This window comes from Chaetura pelagica, unplaced genomic scaffold (genome assembly GCF_000747805.2).
Source record: "Chaetura pelagica isolate M959 unplaced genomic scaffold, ChaPel_1.0 scaffold618, whole genome shotgun sequence".
In the NCBI taxonomy this organism is placed as follows: domain Eukaryota; kingdom Metazoa; phylum Chordata; class Aves; order Apodiformes; family Apodidae; genus Chaetura; species Chaetura pelagica.
This window is the reverse complement of record NW_009954110.1, coordinates 42,215-58,068: the sequence shown is the minus strand read 5'-3', so window position 1 is coordinate 58,068 and position 15,854 is coordinate 42,215. Positions and strand designations below refer to the sequence as shown.

At 49.0% G+C, this 15,854-nt stretch overlaps 1 protein-coding gene across 1 annotated transcript in view; it reads right to left on the bottom strand.

The window, feature by feature from the left end:
• Window positions 1–8,968: 8,968 nt before the first annotated feature.
• Window positions 8,969–15,854, bottom strand: part of HIP1R (huntingtin interacting protein 1 related) — a 17,307-nt gene continuing 10,421 nt past the window's right edge. The window contains exons 17-32 of the mRNA XM_010002542.1: window positions 15,348–15,449; window positions 14,941–15,135; window positions 14,542–14,689; window positions 14,186–14,272; window positions 13,767–13,874; window positions 13,285–13,421; window positions 12,435–12,545; window positions 12,253–12,311; window positions 11,929–11,959; window positions 11,744–11,806; window positions 11,230–11,330; window positions 10,576–10,681; window positions 9,618–9,741; window positions 9,417–9,478; window positions 9,080–9,265; window positions 8,969–8,998 (exon numbers count right to left, since the gene is read on the bottom strand). Coding sequence (XP_010000844.1) covers window positions 8,969–8,998; window positions 9,080–9,265; window positions 9,417–9,478; window positions 9,618–9,741; window positions 10,576–10,681; window positions 11,230–11,330; window positions 11,744–11,806; window positions 11,929–11,959; window positions 12,253–12,311; window positions 12,435–12,545; window positions 13,285–13,421; window positions 13,767–13,874; window positions 14,186–14,272; window positions 14,542–14,689; window positions 14,941–15,135; window positions 15,348–15,449 — 1,650 coding nt within the window. The remainder of the gene's footprint in view (window positions 8,999–9,079; window positions 9,266–9,416; window positions 9,479–9,617; window positions 9,742–10,575; window positions 10,682–11,229; window positions 11,331–11,743; window positions 11,807–11,928; window positions 11,960–12,252; window positions 12,312–12,434; window positions 12,546–13,284; window positions 13,422–13,766; window positions 13,875–14,185; window positions 14,273–14,541; window positions 14,690–14,940; window positions 15,136–15,347; window positions 15,450–15,854) is intronic.

The window sequence follows — 15,854 nt, the reverse complement described above, 5'->3', positions numbered from 1 at the left end:
GTCCCTCCCCATCAGAGACGTCGTGTAGGCAGTGGGAAGCCTCTGGGTTTTGCACAAGGGAGTATAAAATCCAAGCTGTGGCACAGAGGTTTGCAGTTACATTTGGTAATGGTGATTCTTTTTGTTTTCAAATATCAGTGACAACAAGGTTTGTCTGGGAAGGTGGTGGGGTCTGATTTTTTGCAAAGCCATCAAACTGTGGGACAACGTAGGGTGGATTTCCTGATGTTACCAATCAAATCCTGCTTGGAATTCTTTAGTGGTAGCAAATCAGCATCCTCTTCTGCCCTAGTGGGTTCCCGTCACGTCTGTGTGTGGCAAACTGGGAGCTGTTTGTCTCTCTAAAGAATTCTCAGGCAGTGCCAGTGTTTGGATAGTCACAGCCAGATCTGAACGTTGGGCAAAAGGCTGCAGCGGGTCCCACCAGCACCCTTTGCTGTGTACCCAGGCAGGGTCATTCCTGGGCAGTGCTCAAAGTTGCCAGAGCTTGCTGGACTGAAACTCTTGTCAGAAAATGTCCTGTGGTTTTTCCAACAGTTAGAAGAGTTTCATTTCTACATTTCAGTTGTTTCCTTAAACTTTTCATAGTAGAAGCACACACTCCTCCCACTCCTAAATAGATTGATATCCTGAAAGTCCTGGTCTCTTGAAATTAAACTGACTTGTAGGGCCAGTTTAGAGTTTTATAGAAACGTTACTAGGCATTTCTATTTCCTTGTCTATTAAGACTCTTTCATACAGTTGTTTTTTTTAAATTTTCCACACCTTGGATACATCAGTGATTTTTTTACACAGGTGCTTAGCTTTTGATATCATGTGATTCCAGGAATCTAAGCAGGGTCTTTTCTTAATCAAATACTGGGGTTTCATGTGATTGCCCACTTGAAAATCCACGATTTCATCTGAACCCTCAAACTCAGTCTCTTGCTTGGCAGAGCTGTTTTTAACTTGCCCATTTCCTTTAGTTTTGCAGTTTTTGGCATGTGTTTCTCTCTGGAATTTGTAGGTAACGTCCCCCTGCAAGCAGACAAAAAAGAAAAGCTTCTTGAGATCCGTGGTGGCTGTTTGCATCTTGCATAATCCATTCTTGACTTGCTTGTGCCACTGGAGGGGGAGCTCAAATTTCATTCTCAATGTGACTCTTGAAGCCTAAGGTGCAGACACATGCTGGCATTTTAATCTGGCATTAGGGGAGGCAAATCTTAATACTCGTTGCTTGCACAGAATGTGTCCATAAATTCGTTGCCAGTTTCTCACATCCACAACTTTTGATTAATTCATCATAGTTTAAGAAACTCACAGTCCAGAATCTGTCATAGCCCCTGGATTATTTTAAAACATTTTCATATCATTGTCCTGGAGTGCACTACATTGTTGGGAAGTCTGTTCTACAAACAGCTTCAGTCAAAATAGAATATCTTTTTCTTTACGTAAGGCCCTTGACTATCCCTTAATCATTTCCTCTGGAGTGTGGCAGTTGCTAGCAAATACTAATCTGAAATTAAACTCATAACAGGAAGCTCTCTGTTCTAAAAATGTGGTTATTTGGCATGTTTTGCCTTCTGAAGACAAAGGGCAGAAGGCTGGTCAGTGTTACTGGCATCTGAACCAATTCCCCAGTGCAAGTCTGGAAAGTTTCTATAGAGGGAGGATTTTGTGAAGCAACGTGCATTGGATTTGTTTGCAAAGTGTGTTGGTTTTTTTCTGTAATCTAGTGATGGTACAGGATGTGTTTGTTTTATTTTTAAAATAGTGTGATCTTTCCTTGGTATTATTTTCTCACTGAAGCTTCATATAAGCATGGTTAATTATGACTCGTTTCAAAGTAATTTTGCTGTGCTGTTAGTGCTGATGTTTGGATGGCAACTGTTGCATCTGGATGCTAAACATAAGTCTCCTGTAGGAACGATTTGTGTCTGAGAAGGAATTAAAGTGGGTGTAGGCTATCAGGGTGGTGACTTGGGTACAGAAGTTCCTCCTTTGAGCCTGCTACACAAAAACTCTACAACACTCTCAAATCAGTTTTGCTAACATTTGATAAAAACAACCAGGTATCTTTTACACTTACCAAGTGCCAACTCTTTTCCCCGAGGGCTGAAAATCCTCAGAAGTGATGGAGGTGATGGGTAAGTGTGTTGTGAATTTGCACTGCATTTTGTGTATCTAACTTTATTGGTATTGGTAGCCTCAAAATATTTTTACTACTTGTTAAATTTTCTGTCTTTTGGTAACTTTTGTGATACCATGACCTTTCAGGGATCCTTTATCTAAAACCAGACTCTTGTGCAAACTACAGACAAAGCTAATGCAATGTTTCTGTCTGGAAGCAAAACAATGCATTATTGCATATGCATGTGGCTGATGTGCCTTAGGATCACTACTGGTGATTGTAATAGTAGGATATTAGCATTCTTACCATTTGAATGGCCATTGCTTGACTCTAATTTAAGGGCTCTTCAAGAGCACTTTTACAAAAAGCTCACCCTAATATTTCAGAAAAAAAAAAAAAGGCTGTGTCTGCTGTTTGTAAGATTATATTTGCCTTCACTGATGGGTAAGTTTGAACTTAGATAATGTAACTAATGTGATGTTTCAGTTAGAGCAGTCTCCTAACTGAAATCCAGCTGCTCATGAAAAGCATTTTGCCATTAATTGTGCGTGTGTGCACACAAACTGTAAATATTTACTTGACTGCTGGTGATGTCTAAAGGAGAAAGAGGACTGTGGAAAGCTGTTTCAAATCCTGTCAGAAAGAAATGTTACAAAACACTAACCTGAACAAGTTGGGCCAGAGTTGTGTTGGTGCTTTTGACCTGTTGCCCTTTGATAGCTTCTTCTGTTCTTTTATAGCTAATAAATAAATTCTGCTCTGGCTAGGATGTTTAGAATCATACTAATTTGCACTGTTTATAAGATAGTGAGATTAAAATGCCATAGGCAAGCTGAGACTTGAGAGGGGGTGACTCGGTATGCTTGCCACTATATATATATATATTATTATGTTGTCTGAGGATGTGTAATGTCTGCTGCAAAGAGCATCTGCTTCCCCAAAGGAATTGGAGTGGAGGAAAATCTTTTCAATAGGATGTGTAACATGGCTTTAGAGTGTTGGCAGCATTGAAGGTGCTCTCTTGGGAGGGCATGGCTTTGGCCAGTCGTGTGTGCAGTTTTGTGACTGACTCCACTGTAGACGGTTGGTTGAGGATCAGCACTGACTGGCTTCAACTCAAGGATGAGTTTCACTGCACTTCAGTTCTGTCTTCTAGAGGAAGCAGAGTTGGTTCCAACACAGCTACTCCACACAGGTCACCTTTGTACAAGTGACCCTGGAGGGACTGTACAGGATAAAAGCTTTTTAGTGACTCCAGAAGGCAGAGCCTTGGGCGCAGCCTGGTCATGGGTAACAGTTACACTTGGTGCCCCAACTTCTGCAACCTCAACCTCGACCTCTTCTGGGACTTCTCTGCCCTCTCAAACTGGAATAATGACGTAGCTACAGCGCTCAAATCAGCAATTCCTTTAGCCTGAGTATAGAGCTACCTGGCATCCATGGAGCTCAGAGGAGGTGGAGTCGTCCTGCACCTGAATGGTTCCTCTGTGTAGTCCTGGACAGTCTCAGAAAGGGGCAGTTTGATGTGCCTGGCCAGTGTGAAACATACAGTGGATTTGTTTGCATAATAAGTCTTTCTGTAATCTACTGTGGTCTGATTTTAAATAAAATAGCATATCTCTTGGTGTCATGTTGCTATTGTGGCTTCATTTCATCATGGTGGAATTACATTAATGTTCTTCAACACTGATGGTGTTTTTTTCAAACAGGGAAAAAATTGCATTTCAGCTAAGATAAGTTAGGAGAAATGAGTCAACCAGAGTTATTCAAGAGTATGAGTCAGAGGGCAGAAAAGACCTGATGTGATTTTTTTGTGTGTGTGGTGATCTGTTGCTTTTTTAATAATGTGGAATAGAAATCCTCCTGCAGAGTCACTGATAATACATGGAAGAAGATCCCTTTTGAAATTGTTTCTTGCTAGGTTCTGTTTGTGGTGGCTACAGACATTCTGTAACCTGCTGCTGCTGCAGAAATAGGAAACTGCAGCTGAGGAAAACTGGCTGTGCTGACTCAGAGCAGGTGGGCGAGGGAAGGAGATGGTGTTATGTAAAAGCTGCAGCTCTTCAACTTGGCTCTGCTTGAAGAAGGTGTGCAGGCAACTTCAAGGAGTGACTGTTCCAAAACGGGCTCCCTTGGCCATTCCCCGTGGCTCACGTGCACCAGGAGCTCATCTTGGAGTGGGATTATTCCCTGTGCCAAGGAGAGGTAACCCAGTATGGTCAGACCTTGCCAGGTGGGGGACTCACATGTCAGGTGTGTAATGGAGAATAAAATAAATAACAGAGAAAAGGTGAGTGGTGTGTCAGTGACCCCTGGCAGGGTTTCACGTGGTCTTGACTTGTCCCTTCTCTCTGGAAGCTCACTTTGGAGGCTGTGCAAGCCCACACAGATCCTTCACTAGCACTTGTTCCTGTAATATGAGTTCTCACCTGGTTGTATATTAATAATCAACCCTGACACAAGTCTCTTACAGGTCTGTCCACCTCTCTGAGACTGTCACTAGAAACAAGACGTGTTGCTTTGAGTTCTTTTGTCCGATTGTCTCAACTGATGTTTTAGAGAAGTCTCACTGAGCCTGGTGGCCCAGCTGGCACTTTGTCCCTGGAGAAGCCTGGCCATGGGCAGCCCTCAGCTTCACCTGGAGCCAGATCTCCAATTTTCTCCCTGCCTGCAGGATCAATTGCAGACTGCTGAGGCTAGAAGATGTGTTAGTGCACACCTGGAACCCTGGATTCTCCTGTAAGCTAAGGGCTACCTTTTAGTACTACTTATTGCCTCCAACCTGCACTCTTGTAGATGATGAGTAGGAATTCTTTTTTTTCCCTTAGGGCTGAGACCATTTCCACTCACCCCATCAACTGATTCCACACCTTACTATGTGCTTTTAAAGTTGCTCATCATTCTTCTTGGGGTGGGCTAATTTCTGCAAGATAAGTCTTGAGAGAAGCTGCCTGGACCCCATTAGGGGTGGGAGGTGACCAACTGGCTGCAATTCTTGGTGCTGGATGGAGATCACCTGGCTGAGAAGGAAATGGTGCATGTGAAGAAATGAGGAAATGGAACAAGGTCCTCTGGGCTGGTGTGTGTCTGTGTTGTCTTGGGCTACCAGCAGTGGTAGGTGGTTAGTAAGGGGAATCACATCTTTGTGTTCTCCTCTTTTGGTTTAAACTTGCACACCTATGATGCATATGTTAAATTGCATTAGCTGATATTTCTGTGTTTCCCAAGTAATTTTTCTGATGGGGCTATTCAGGAAATACTGTGACTGAGAATAGTACTGCCCAGGTGCAGGTAACTTGGGCTTTAGTCAGCACTTCCAGCAGGTTTGACATGGAAGGGAAGTAAAATCTTGCAATTGCTGATGTGCTGCTCTTGGCTTTAATTCAGGGCTCTCAAAAAGATAATTTTACAGAAGTTTGGGTTTGGTGTTTTTACTTGGCTTCCTAGAGCATGTCAGTGCTTCCTACTTGTGTGCTTTATTTCAGTGGGCTTTTTTAGCCCCCAGAGATCTAAGAGACACTTGTGTTTTGTAAACTTTGCTCTCTTTAGCAATGCTGCTCCTGAACTTCAGCTGCTCTGTGTGTTTTGTGTTCAAACTAATTTGTGGTAACTGGAGGTTTGGCTGCTGAGGGAGCCAAAGGGTGGGGAAAGGAGGGCTTTGATAACACACTGTTTGAAAGCTGCTGCAGGGAAATATAAATTGTACTGTCCTAACCTCAGTGCAGGGGAGCAGAATCCTCATCTTTCATAACTTTTGCTTGCTTATTTTCCATTGCTTTGGTTAGAGGTGCTGAGTAAAACTTGTTCTCACTAGCACATCAAGTTAAACATCCTCCACAGAAACAATGAAGGTATTGAAAGCCATTAGCCAGCTGGATCCTGGACAGCAGGAAATCTTGATGGAGTCTCAAAAGAAACCTTTGCATATACAGTTTGCAGTTGTGATTTATTTATTAATTTCCTTTTAATCTCCTACAAAGAGCAAATACTTTCCAAAAAGTATAGGAGTGGACAAAATCTTACCTGGACAGTAAGCTTAATGTTGGTATAAAAATTACTTTAGCATGTAGCTTATACTTGAAGTGGCCAGTTGGAGTTTGTTTTGGGGTTTTTTTTGCTGATATTTTTTTGAGCCTTTGTATTTGCTTTGTATTATTGGTTGTACCTGCAAGCTCTCTAAGTATCCATTTAAGTACATCACAGTGAACCAGCAGTGATGTTGAATTAGCATCATTCTTAGGGCCATGGTTTACTTTATTTATTTAATTCTCTAAGCTTCGAGCATAGCTGAGGTTGGCCTTATGAGGGGTGAGCCTTACAAGCTGGTACTCTTGATTAATCAGTATTTCCATGATGAAATGCAAGGGTGCAAGGGGTTAGGATGAGGTCGGTCTCCCAGCAAACGTATCTTTATCACCCTCTATAAATAGCTTGTGAGTATCTGCAGAAGGCACTTCCTTCTACCAACAGAGGTCTCTGAAAGAAACGAAACTAGAAAGCAGAGAGCTGGCCACGGTGGCTGCTGGATGTGGCCAGACATTGTCACTCCATGTGGCAGCAGTTCCCAGGGGACAGGGCTGGGTCAGCCTCTTCCAGTGCTGCCTCTCCACACCTCCCTGGAATGGTGGAGAAGGATGTAACTCTCTGGGGTTGCAGGATTAGATCAGCTGTTCACCAGGTCCAGTAACACCAGTGTTAACACCAAAGCTTTTACTCTGGAACACAGCTGGGAAATGAGATGTGCCCTTCCCTGCCCTGCCAGGTGTCATTGCTGTTCTGTGATGTGCACTCTCAGATCTCACCTATCACCAGAGTGCACAGAACGACAATAAAATCCCTTATAAATGTGTGTTCTTGAACTACAGCAGCTTACAATTCTAGTTAGCTGCTTGGTAGCCTGTTGCTAATCATAGGAACAGAAAGTGATGTGTTGTTTTATTTTATTGTGGCTTGTATGAAAATGTATTGTAATGGGTTTTGGGGTGGGGGCTGTGGTCACAAGGAATTAGATAACAATGTTGATTCTAGACTTTTGCAAAAGGACCCTCACAAATCTCTTACAAAGGCTCTGTGTTCCCCATCACGGGCAGCCTGGGCAAGCTCCAAATCTTAGTTTCCCTGGTGTATCCAGGTTGCACCAATAGGTGTGGGCACCCTGGGCCCCTCAGCTCCTCCCGGTGATTAATAATAAAACAAAAATCCACCTTTCTTGCAGGCATGTGCCAAAGGTTCTGAGGAGCAGCTGTCAGGCTGCAGGCACCAGCTGCCTTGGCTGGAAGGCAGCCCTGATCCTGCACCCACGCTGCTGGGCCCAGGTTGCTTTCTGGTTAAGCTCCTTAAGAGCAGTAAAGCTGCTGGTCACCCGGGCTGCCCGTGAGAGCCCAGACCAGGATGTGCTGCAGGAACCCATCAGCCCAGGGTGGGGCTGCCTTGGTGCTCCAGGCTGAGAGAGGAGAGACAGCAGAAATACAGACCTAGACATACAAAAATGTGTGTGCGTGTGGATATAGCTATATTAAAAAACATGCAAGTGTATGTGTGTGTGTATGTATATATATATCTATATATCACAGAAGGGAAGGGACCCTAAAGATCATCTAGTTCCAACCTTCCCACACCCCATGGGCAGGGACATCTCCCACAAGACCAAATTGCTCAAACCCCTATGCAACCTGGCCTGAACACTTCCAGGGATTAGGTATCAATCTATTATATATATAATAGATTATATATTATATATAATATATATTTGTTATAAAATATATTTTAATATATGAAATATATACACACACACACACATACTTAAAAAAAACCAAACACCTGCACACCCCCCTGCCCTTGGTGTGCAAAGGGCCACAATACCCATCTGTGTCCCCACCACCCTCACCATACCTTGGTGCTTTAGCTGATTCCTTTAGGAACCTTTCTTACCTTTTTGCTGCCCCGAAATCCAAATGGCTGTCTTGCTTCACCCAGCAGAACCCCTCATCATGACCCCCCACCACCACCAAGCTGACTAGACACCACAACATGTATTTTAAATATTGCTTCTTTAATAACCTACAGCACGGTAGTAGCTCCAAGGGAAGATAAAGCTGCCAGGATTTTTTTTCTCCTGCCCCCACGTCTCTCCACATCAGTAATTCCTTTTTGCTGCAGACTTCTCTATCCCCTGGCCCCCCTGGGCCACGGTTAGATTTAATTCTGCTAATTATCTTAAATATAAAACATAATGCAACCGATCCCTTGACATTGCTGTAGTAATAAAAAATAGAAAAGGAAAAAACAAACAAACAACAACAAAACCCCAGCTGTTTGTATCCTTATTGCCAGTGTGTGCTAGAAACTGCTTTTTCCCTTACAAAAGCCCTGCTTCGTGCACGGGCCAAGGCCAAGGGCTCCCTCCCTGCTGAGGACCAAGCCCTTGCTGGAAAAAAAAAGTCAAATGATTCCTCAGGCTGAAAAGGAGGAATTTCAAAAAAACGGCTGCAAGAAAAGCCTGACACTTGCCTCCTTTAAAAACAGTTCACAGTTCTGAAAGGGTCTGAGCAGTACAGTAGAAAGCTACATTTGCTGAAGACTTCTAGTGCTGATAAAGTTTCATAAAAACAAAACAAAAAAATGAACCCAAATGAACCCCAAATTAAATTAAACAGGGAGAGCCGGTTGGCAGGCCAGGAGGAGGAGGGCAGCCAGGAGGAGCTCCCCTGGCTACGGGATCAAGTGAAAGGAGAAAAAAAAAACAAACACCAAAACGTGTGTATGTTTTTTAAAAAGCCTGCAGGTCTCAGGCCAGGGAGGGGACCCTGCAGAGGAAGGCACAGCAGGGCCAAGGCACCCGAGTGCTGGGAACCCGCGCTAGACGATGGCCCCGGCGTCCCGCGCGGGCTGCAACGAGAGGGAAACAAACCCAGACGTCAGTGCCCCAGTGCTGGGAACACACCCCGTGTGCCCCCCTGGGGTTCCTACCTCCCCGTGTCCGGGTTTCTGGGCCAGGGGGGGCTTCTTGAGGATGCCTCTCCGGGGGGCTGGGGCTGGCTTGGCCTCCTCGTCCTCCGCCTGGCAGGGTCCTGCCAGCCCGTAGTGCTGCTTCCTCAGCTCGCCCAGCCGCACCCGCTCGCCCTCCAGGCGCTTCTCCAGCTCCAGCACCTTCACCTGTGCCCAAAGAGCCACCTGGGTGCTGTGTGCCCTGGGGGTGCCACCCCCTCCCGCCCCAATCCCCAGCGTTGGGGGAGAAGGGATCCCCCCACACCCTTGCTGGGTCTGGATCCGGAGCTCAGCACCGACTCCACCCTCGTGGCTGTACCTGTGTTTCCATCTCCTCCTTCTTCAGCTTGATGAGGGACATGCCCGAAAAGTCCATGGTGTCTATGGAGAAAAGCAGAGGGTCCTCACTGACAACACCCTTTTCAGAAGACCCTCACGTGCCAGACACCTCAGGGTGTTCACAAGGCCAGGAAGTTATTTGAGCATGTTTTTTTCACCCCTTTCTTTGCAAAAACCTCACCTTTCTCCTCAATCTGCTCTTGCCCTGATTTGGTAGAAGCCACCACGTTGGCCGCCATCTCGTTGACGTGGCGCGAGCACTCCTGGAGCCGGCCCAGGTTCTTGCTGCTCTTCTCAGCCTTCACCTGCAAAGAGCACGGGGGTGGCTGTGGGTCCCCACCACGGCACCTCCACACCGCCTTGGGGAGCCCCCAGGCAGCTGTGTTGTGTGCCAGAGCAGAGACACCCATCACACCACATCGGAACTGCCCTTGGGCGTGAAAACCTGGGGGTGGAAAGGACAGACGGACAGATGGACACGTGCTTATTCCCAATGATCCCATCACAGCCAGACAAGGTGATCCCTGCAAGGCCCTTCAGCCCCAGGACACCAAACCAGCTCTGCTCCCAGCTGAGCCAAGCACACATGGATAAGCAGCAGCAAAGACAGAGCTATTTTATACATTTATTTTTTTTAAACCATGCTCTTAATTTTAAAACCACCTGCTGTAAAAAAGCAGTTTGGGTCCTACCCCCCCCCAACCTGCATCCCTATTTGTGCATTGAAACCTCTACCCATCACTGCCACCCACACCAACAGGAAAGGTGACAAGGACCAAAAATCCATCATTCTCAATCCTGGCTTCTGCAGTTACTTATTTGGGGCGTCTTGTTAGTTATTAACATTTTCTTTACATAATCAGCCTGACAGGAGGAAGACAGGAGGTTTTACACACCTACATTTCCAGGGCAAGGGGTGGTGAGGCTGGGGGTGGGAACACTAATGCAGGTGAAGACACATGGTTAAAAGCACAGACTGACTTGGAAATATGAAGAGCTTCTCTTCCTCCCTGCTCCAGGAGGCTGCAGGACAGGATGGCCACACACCGCTGCCCCAAAGCATCCGTGGGACAGCAAAAGGAACAGAACGACTTCAAAACTGAGGAGCCACATGCAGACAGTCCTGCTGGGACACTCACCTTGGAGGCAGCCACCAGCTGGGCTGTGCTGGCAGCGATTTCATGGGAGCAGACGATCAGCTCTTCATACTTGCCCGTATGCAGGACAACCCTGTCTGCTGACTCCCTGCGGTACGATCAGGAGGGAGATGGAATTAGAGATACTGGCCAAGCACTGCAGAGCAAGTGCGGGTTATTTAACTCCTGCTAAACCCCTAGAAACCAGCATCAGGCTTTGAACCAGCACCTTTGCCTGTAACTCTTTAAAGCTCATTTACAAAGCAATCGCTCAAAGCCCAGATCCAGAAGTTCTGGACGGGTATAGAATACCAAAGGAGGCAGGATTGTGCTTCCCTAATGAAGCAGATGAGATCTTTGTCTCTACATTTCCTGGGGAAACCCTGCCCTGATCCCAACCACCCCATCCATGACCAGCTGAGCAGGAACCAGGACACGGAGTTATTTGGTTGCTGCAACTTTCCTCCTTTGCAAGCAGACCCTGTTCTGGTGGCAGCGTGGTCTGACCCAGGCTATGAGAGGGAATGAGCAATAATGGCCCATGCAGACAAGGCAGCAGGACAGTTTGGGTTATGTGGTGATGGAGAAGCGTGGGATGGCCCTCGACACAGCACGAGGAGCTGTGGAGACCGTGGAAAAGGTCCTGGGGGTACCTACACGAGCTGCGTGGCTCCCCAGCCCACGGCCTTGGAGGCAGAGATCAGCCCTTCGGTCCAGCGGGAGTTCTTGGCGTAGAACTCCTGGGTTGTTGCTGCCCCCTGTTGTCGGGAAAACATGATGGCCTGAGTTAGCTTGTTTCTAACATCCAATATAAAAATCAGTATCAATATCCACATAAAATATAACAATATATAAGTTGATCTATAATGCCAAAAATCAAGGGACTGGCAGCACTTCTGTGCCCTTCAGGCTGGTCTTAGTGGCCTGTTTCAATATGTACCCAGAAAGCCAGCTCTGGAGCCCCCAAGCCCACGTTTGGGTTTAAAACACCCAAGTTTGGGCCATGAGCTTTAGAAGGACAAGGCTTTGCAAAGGTGACAGTGATGTGTGTGGAGAGCCAGACTGAGAGAGGACCACACAGGGAAGCATGAAATGCAGCTTGTTTCTGCAAATGGTGGGAAATTCTCCCAGATTTCATGTCAGTGCAGAGACAAGTGTAAGGGGGACTTACCCGACCACTTTCTACTATCTCCTTCTGTAGGTTTGTAGATGTCATGACAAGAAGTCTAATAGCCTGGAACAAAGACAAAAAATGGGTTGTGGTGTTTTGATGGGGATTTGACAGTGAAGGATTGAGGCTGCCAATGGTGGGAAGTGACAGTTTTGGCACCCCAGCTCAGCTTCTGCAGTACTGACCTTCATTAGGTCTGTGCAGGAGTTCAGAATCCTGTAGGAAAACAAGAGAAAAGTATTCAGCACCGACCAACACTGTGTCCAGGGAAGCAGGCTTTGGCCTCAGTCAGAAAACAGGTCTTTGGAGACCAGCCAGCCTGCAGGTTACTTCTAAGCAACCATGAACAATTGGCTTAGATGTGCAAGACGAAGGTCCACCTTCTAAAGAGGATTTTGTGCTCAGCATCAGGATGATGCAGCACTGGGCTGCTCATGCAGCTTTGGGGTAAGACACAGCCCAGCAGGGTATGGGCATGGGACACAAACCTGCTGCCCCTCAGAACTCACCGCTCGTTCACTTCAAGCTTAACACCAGAGCTCTCACTTCTGGCCTGGCTCATCATCTCCTGTTGGGAGACACAAGAGGAAGTGCTGGACACCACACTGCTGTGACGGTGAGTGGGAGGGAGGAGGAATGGCCACTGCTGCCCCAAGGCACCAAAACAACCCGTCCTGCAGCTTCATCTCACCTCTATCCGCCTGACTGCGTCCTCAATTGCCTCTGAGGTGGAGGCCATCTCCTTCTCAACCATGTCCCCCAGCTCTTCTTGCTTGATGTCTAAACTCTTGGGCCTCAGCTCCTGCAGGAGGAGGCAGCAGCCACCAGGAGGTTTTAGGCAGAGGGAGGGAAGGGAATATTTGTAAGAAGTAACACCAAACCAAAGTATCAGACTCCTTTTTTTTCCCCCTAAGAAAATAAAGCTGCAGGAGCAGCCTTCTGCAGACCACAAGAGCGGAAGAACTTGTGCTGCTAACATGACACAGGGGCCTTAGAGGTAAGACCTGCCCCAAATCAAGGAGACAAAACTCAGTAACAGAAGCAGTTTCATCAGGGCAGGGCTGCAGAGGGCTCTGGAGAGATGACAGCCTTTGAATTATTACCATTAGTGGAAAGCACTAATGAGGACTTCACAAGAAGAAATGTGTGAAAGTTGGGAGTTACTGGGCTGATAGACTCCACCTGATCTGAGGGTGACTGTCTCCATGTACCACCACGAAGGGTCTTGGTGCTCAGAAGATGAGCTAACTCAAGGGAAGCACCAGACCCTGCAGGTATGGGGGACCAGCCACTCCAGCTGCTCACCCCACCCAGACTCTCTGATTTCAACCCTGGACAATGGGGAAAGCCAGTTGTTTGGTTTTTTTTTACCTCCCTGGGATGCAGCCAGAAGGCTGTGAGGAGACACATCCCACCTTGCCAAAGGGAGGCAAGGGGCTGCTGCATGACCTGACTGCTTGGATTTTTTCCTTTAGGAAATAAAGCGAACCCACCCTGCCAGCCCAGGTGGGAAGGTGGGTGTGCTGGGCTCCATCTCCTACCTGGGCCAGCTGCAGGACCCCCCGCAGCGCCCGCCGCACGTCCCCCAGCTCAGCACCTTCCAGTGTCTGCTTGTCCTTCAGCTTGCCCAGGTAATCCAGGCTCTGCTGCCCGCAGTCCCGGCACGTCTCCGTCAGCCCTGGGGAGAGGATGGGTCACTGCTGGGCCTCAAGGGCTCCTTCCATCCCGCTCCCGCCACCCTCCACTTCCTCAACCCCTCAGCCACAGAGATGATGCTGAGCATTGGTGGCATCCAGCCAATTTCTTGCAGAAGAGCATAAATTGGCTTCCAGGAGCAAAGCAACATTCCTGGCCCAGGAAGTGGCACCAGAGGGGAGGGAATGTTGGGCAGGGGCGCACATGGAGCTGTGGGGAGTATCCTGTGCCATATCCAGCCCCCCATCAGAAGGCACAGCCACCCCAAAACCGATCACTACAAGCTAAACCCCCCCCAACACCCACGGCATCCAGACAGGGCACTCACGGTCCGCGTGGTCGGTGGGAGCCAGGTGGGACGTGGCGCTGCCGTTCACAATGGTGTCGGCCGTCAGGTGCGCGAAGAGGGCCAGAGCCCCCACCAGCCCTGCAGCATCTGCCAGCAAGAGGACATGGTCAGGTCCTGCCAGCCCAGGGCACCACCTGCCATGTCCTGGGGACCATGACCCACCCTTGAAGACGCCCAGGGATCAGTACAAGAGCTTGGAGAGGTCAGTGTTTGACCCCTCCAACTTGCAGGTTGCTCCTTGAAGGAGCACACAGGAACCCACCAACTCCACCCACCATGTCCCTCCATCACCAGGGCATTGCACACTTGCTGATGGCCCCAAAGCAGCCAGTTGCTGCTGGATGTATAAAAATCAAAGCAAGATGCCAGCAACGCCACCAGTCCCCAGCCCCAGGTACCTGCCATGGAGGCCACGTACTGCTTGTGCCCGTTCTCCAGGGTGTCCGTGGACTCCAGCGCCGCCTGCGCCCGGCTGAGCAGGTAATCTGTAACGAATTTGGCCTTGTTAGTGCAGTCACCCAGTGCCTGAAGAAGCATGAGTGCAGACTCCATGAGGCACCGTTGAGCAGAAGCCAAGACAACTATGGTCCTTAAAGCCCTGCCCAGGTAACAGCACTAAAATTGACACAAAACAGCACTGAGATGAGCTAGAAATTCACTCCTGGGAAGTCTGAACCTGACCTCCTTGGGTGTGAGGTTTGGTGGAAGCTGAGATGCAACATCTTGGAGGATGAGCAGGCTGAGCAGGCCGTACCTGGGGAGCTGGTGCAGCGTACGTGCAGTGGGTCGTCCAGCTTGGCCACCGCGTCACGCAGGATGTCCTCTGCCTCCCGCACCGTCTCCTGCAGGATGCTGAACTGCTCATCCAGCAGCTTCTGCTGCAGGTTCTGCTCCTGGTTGCTCTGTAGGACAGGAGAGACATGTGGGTGGTACAGCCAGGGTGTAGCAGCCTTGTCACCATGGCCCTGTCAAGAGCATGTCCCCTGAGAGCCCACTTGCTGATTAGACCCAAACGTCACATTGCAACTGGTGCAGGTCACATCCCACTACCCACAGGTGTGATGGCTCTGCTGAGCCCCACAGGTGTTCAGTCTCCTCAGATGCCTAGCCCTGGTGAGCCAAGGGGCACCAGGTTCCCCACACAGCATCATACCTTCTCCAGAAGCCTGCCCTGCAGCTCACGGATCTCCCTCGTGGCCTTGTCTGCCTCCTGGCTCAGCTGCAGCTCCTTCTCCTCAACCAGACCGCGCGCAGAGAGCAGCTCACACTCCTTCTCGCTCACCGACCGCCTCAGCACCTCCTTCTCAGCATGCAGGGCCTCCACCTGGGCGCTGAGCTCCACCCCTGCCTGCCGCCAGGGCAGGAGACCCTTGTCACTCACCCCTCACCACGTTGCGAGGTGAGCGTGGTACTGAGGACATGCCCAGCTCATGCCACCGATGGGGTGGACCCAACGTTCAGCCCCATGACAGCTCCCCGGGCTGCTGCACACACCCTTGGCTTGGCAGAGGTGGCAGGAGGTGCTGACAGGAGGTTGTGCCAGGGATTTGAGCCCTGTACCTGCTTGGCGTGGCCGAGCGAGCGCTGGGCCTGGTCCAGCTCCTCCCGCCGGGCATCCAGCTCCTGCCGCAGCTGCTCCATCTGCACGCTCTGGTCCTCCAGCTGCAACCACACACCCACCGGGGGCTCAGCCCCTGCCGCCCCGCTCGGCACCGGAACACGAGCAGGAAGGAGTTCGCCCATGTTTTTGCAAGACTTTTCAGGATCTTGGGGAATGGCTCCTTTCCCCAGGGCAGGAATTTCGGGAGCAGCCCCCAGAGAACTTAAGCACCCAAACCCATAGTGGGATAGTGCATAGTAGGATTTCCGGGGGGGGGTGGAACCTCACCTTCATTTCGACCTCCCGCTTGACCTGCTCCACCTGAAAGGCCAGCTGCTCCTTGACACGTGCCACCTCCTCCTGGCTCTGCTGTGTCACCGTCAGCTGCTTGGCAGTGTCAGCGTTCTGTGGGGGGACATGGGGCTCACTAGGCATTTGGTGGGGGGGGGGGGGTCTTCCCCACTGGC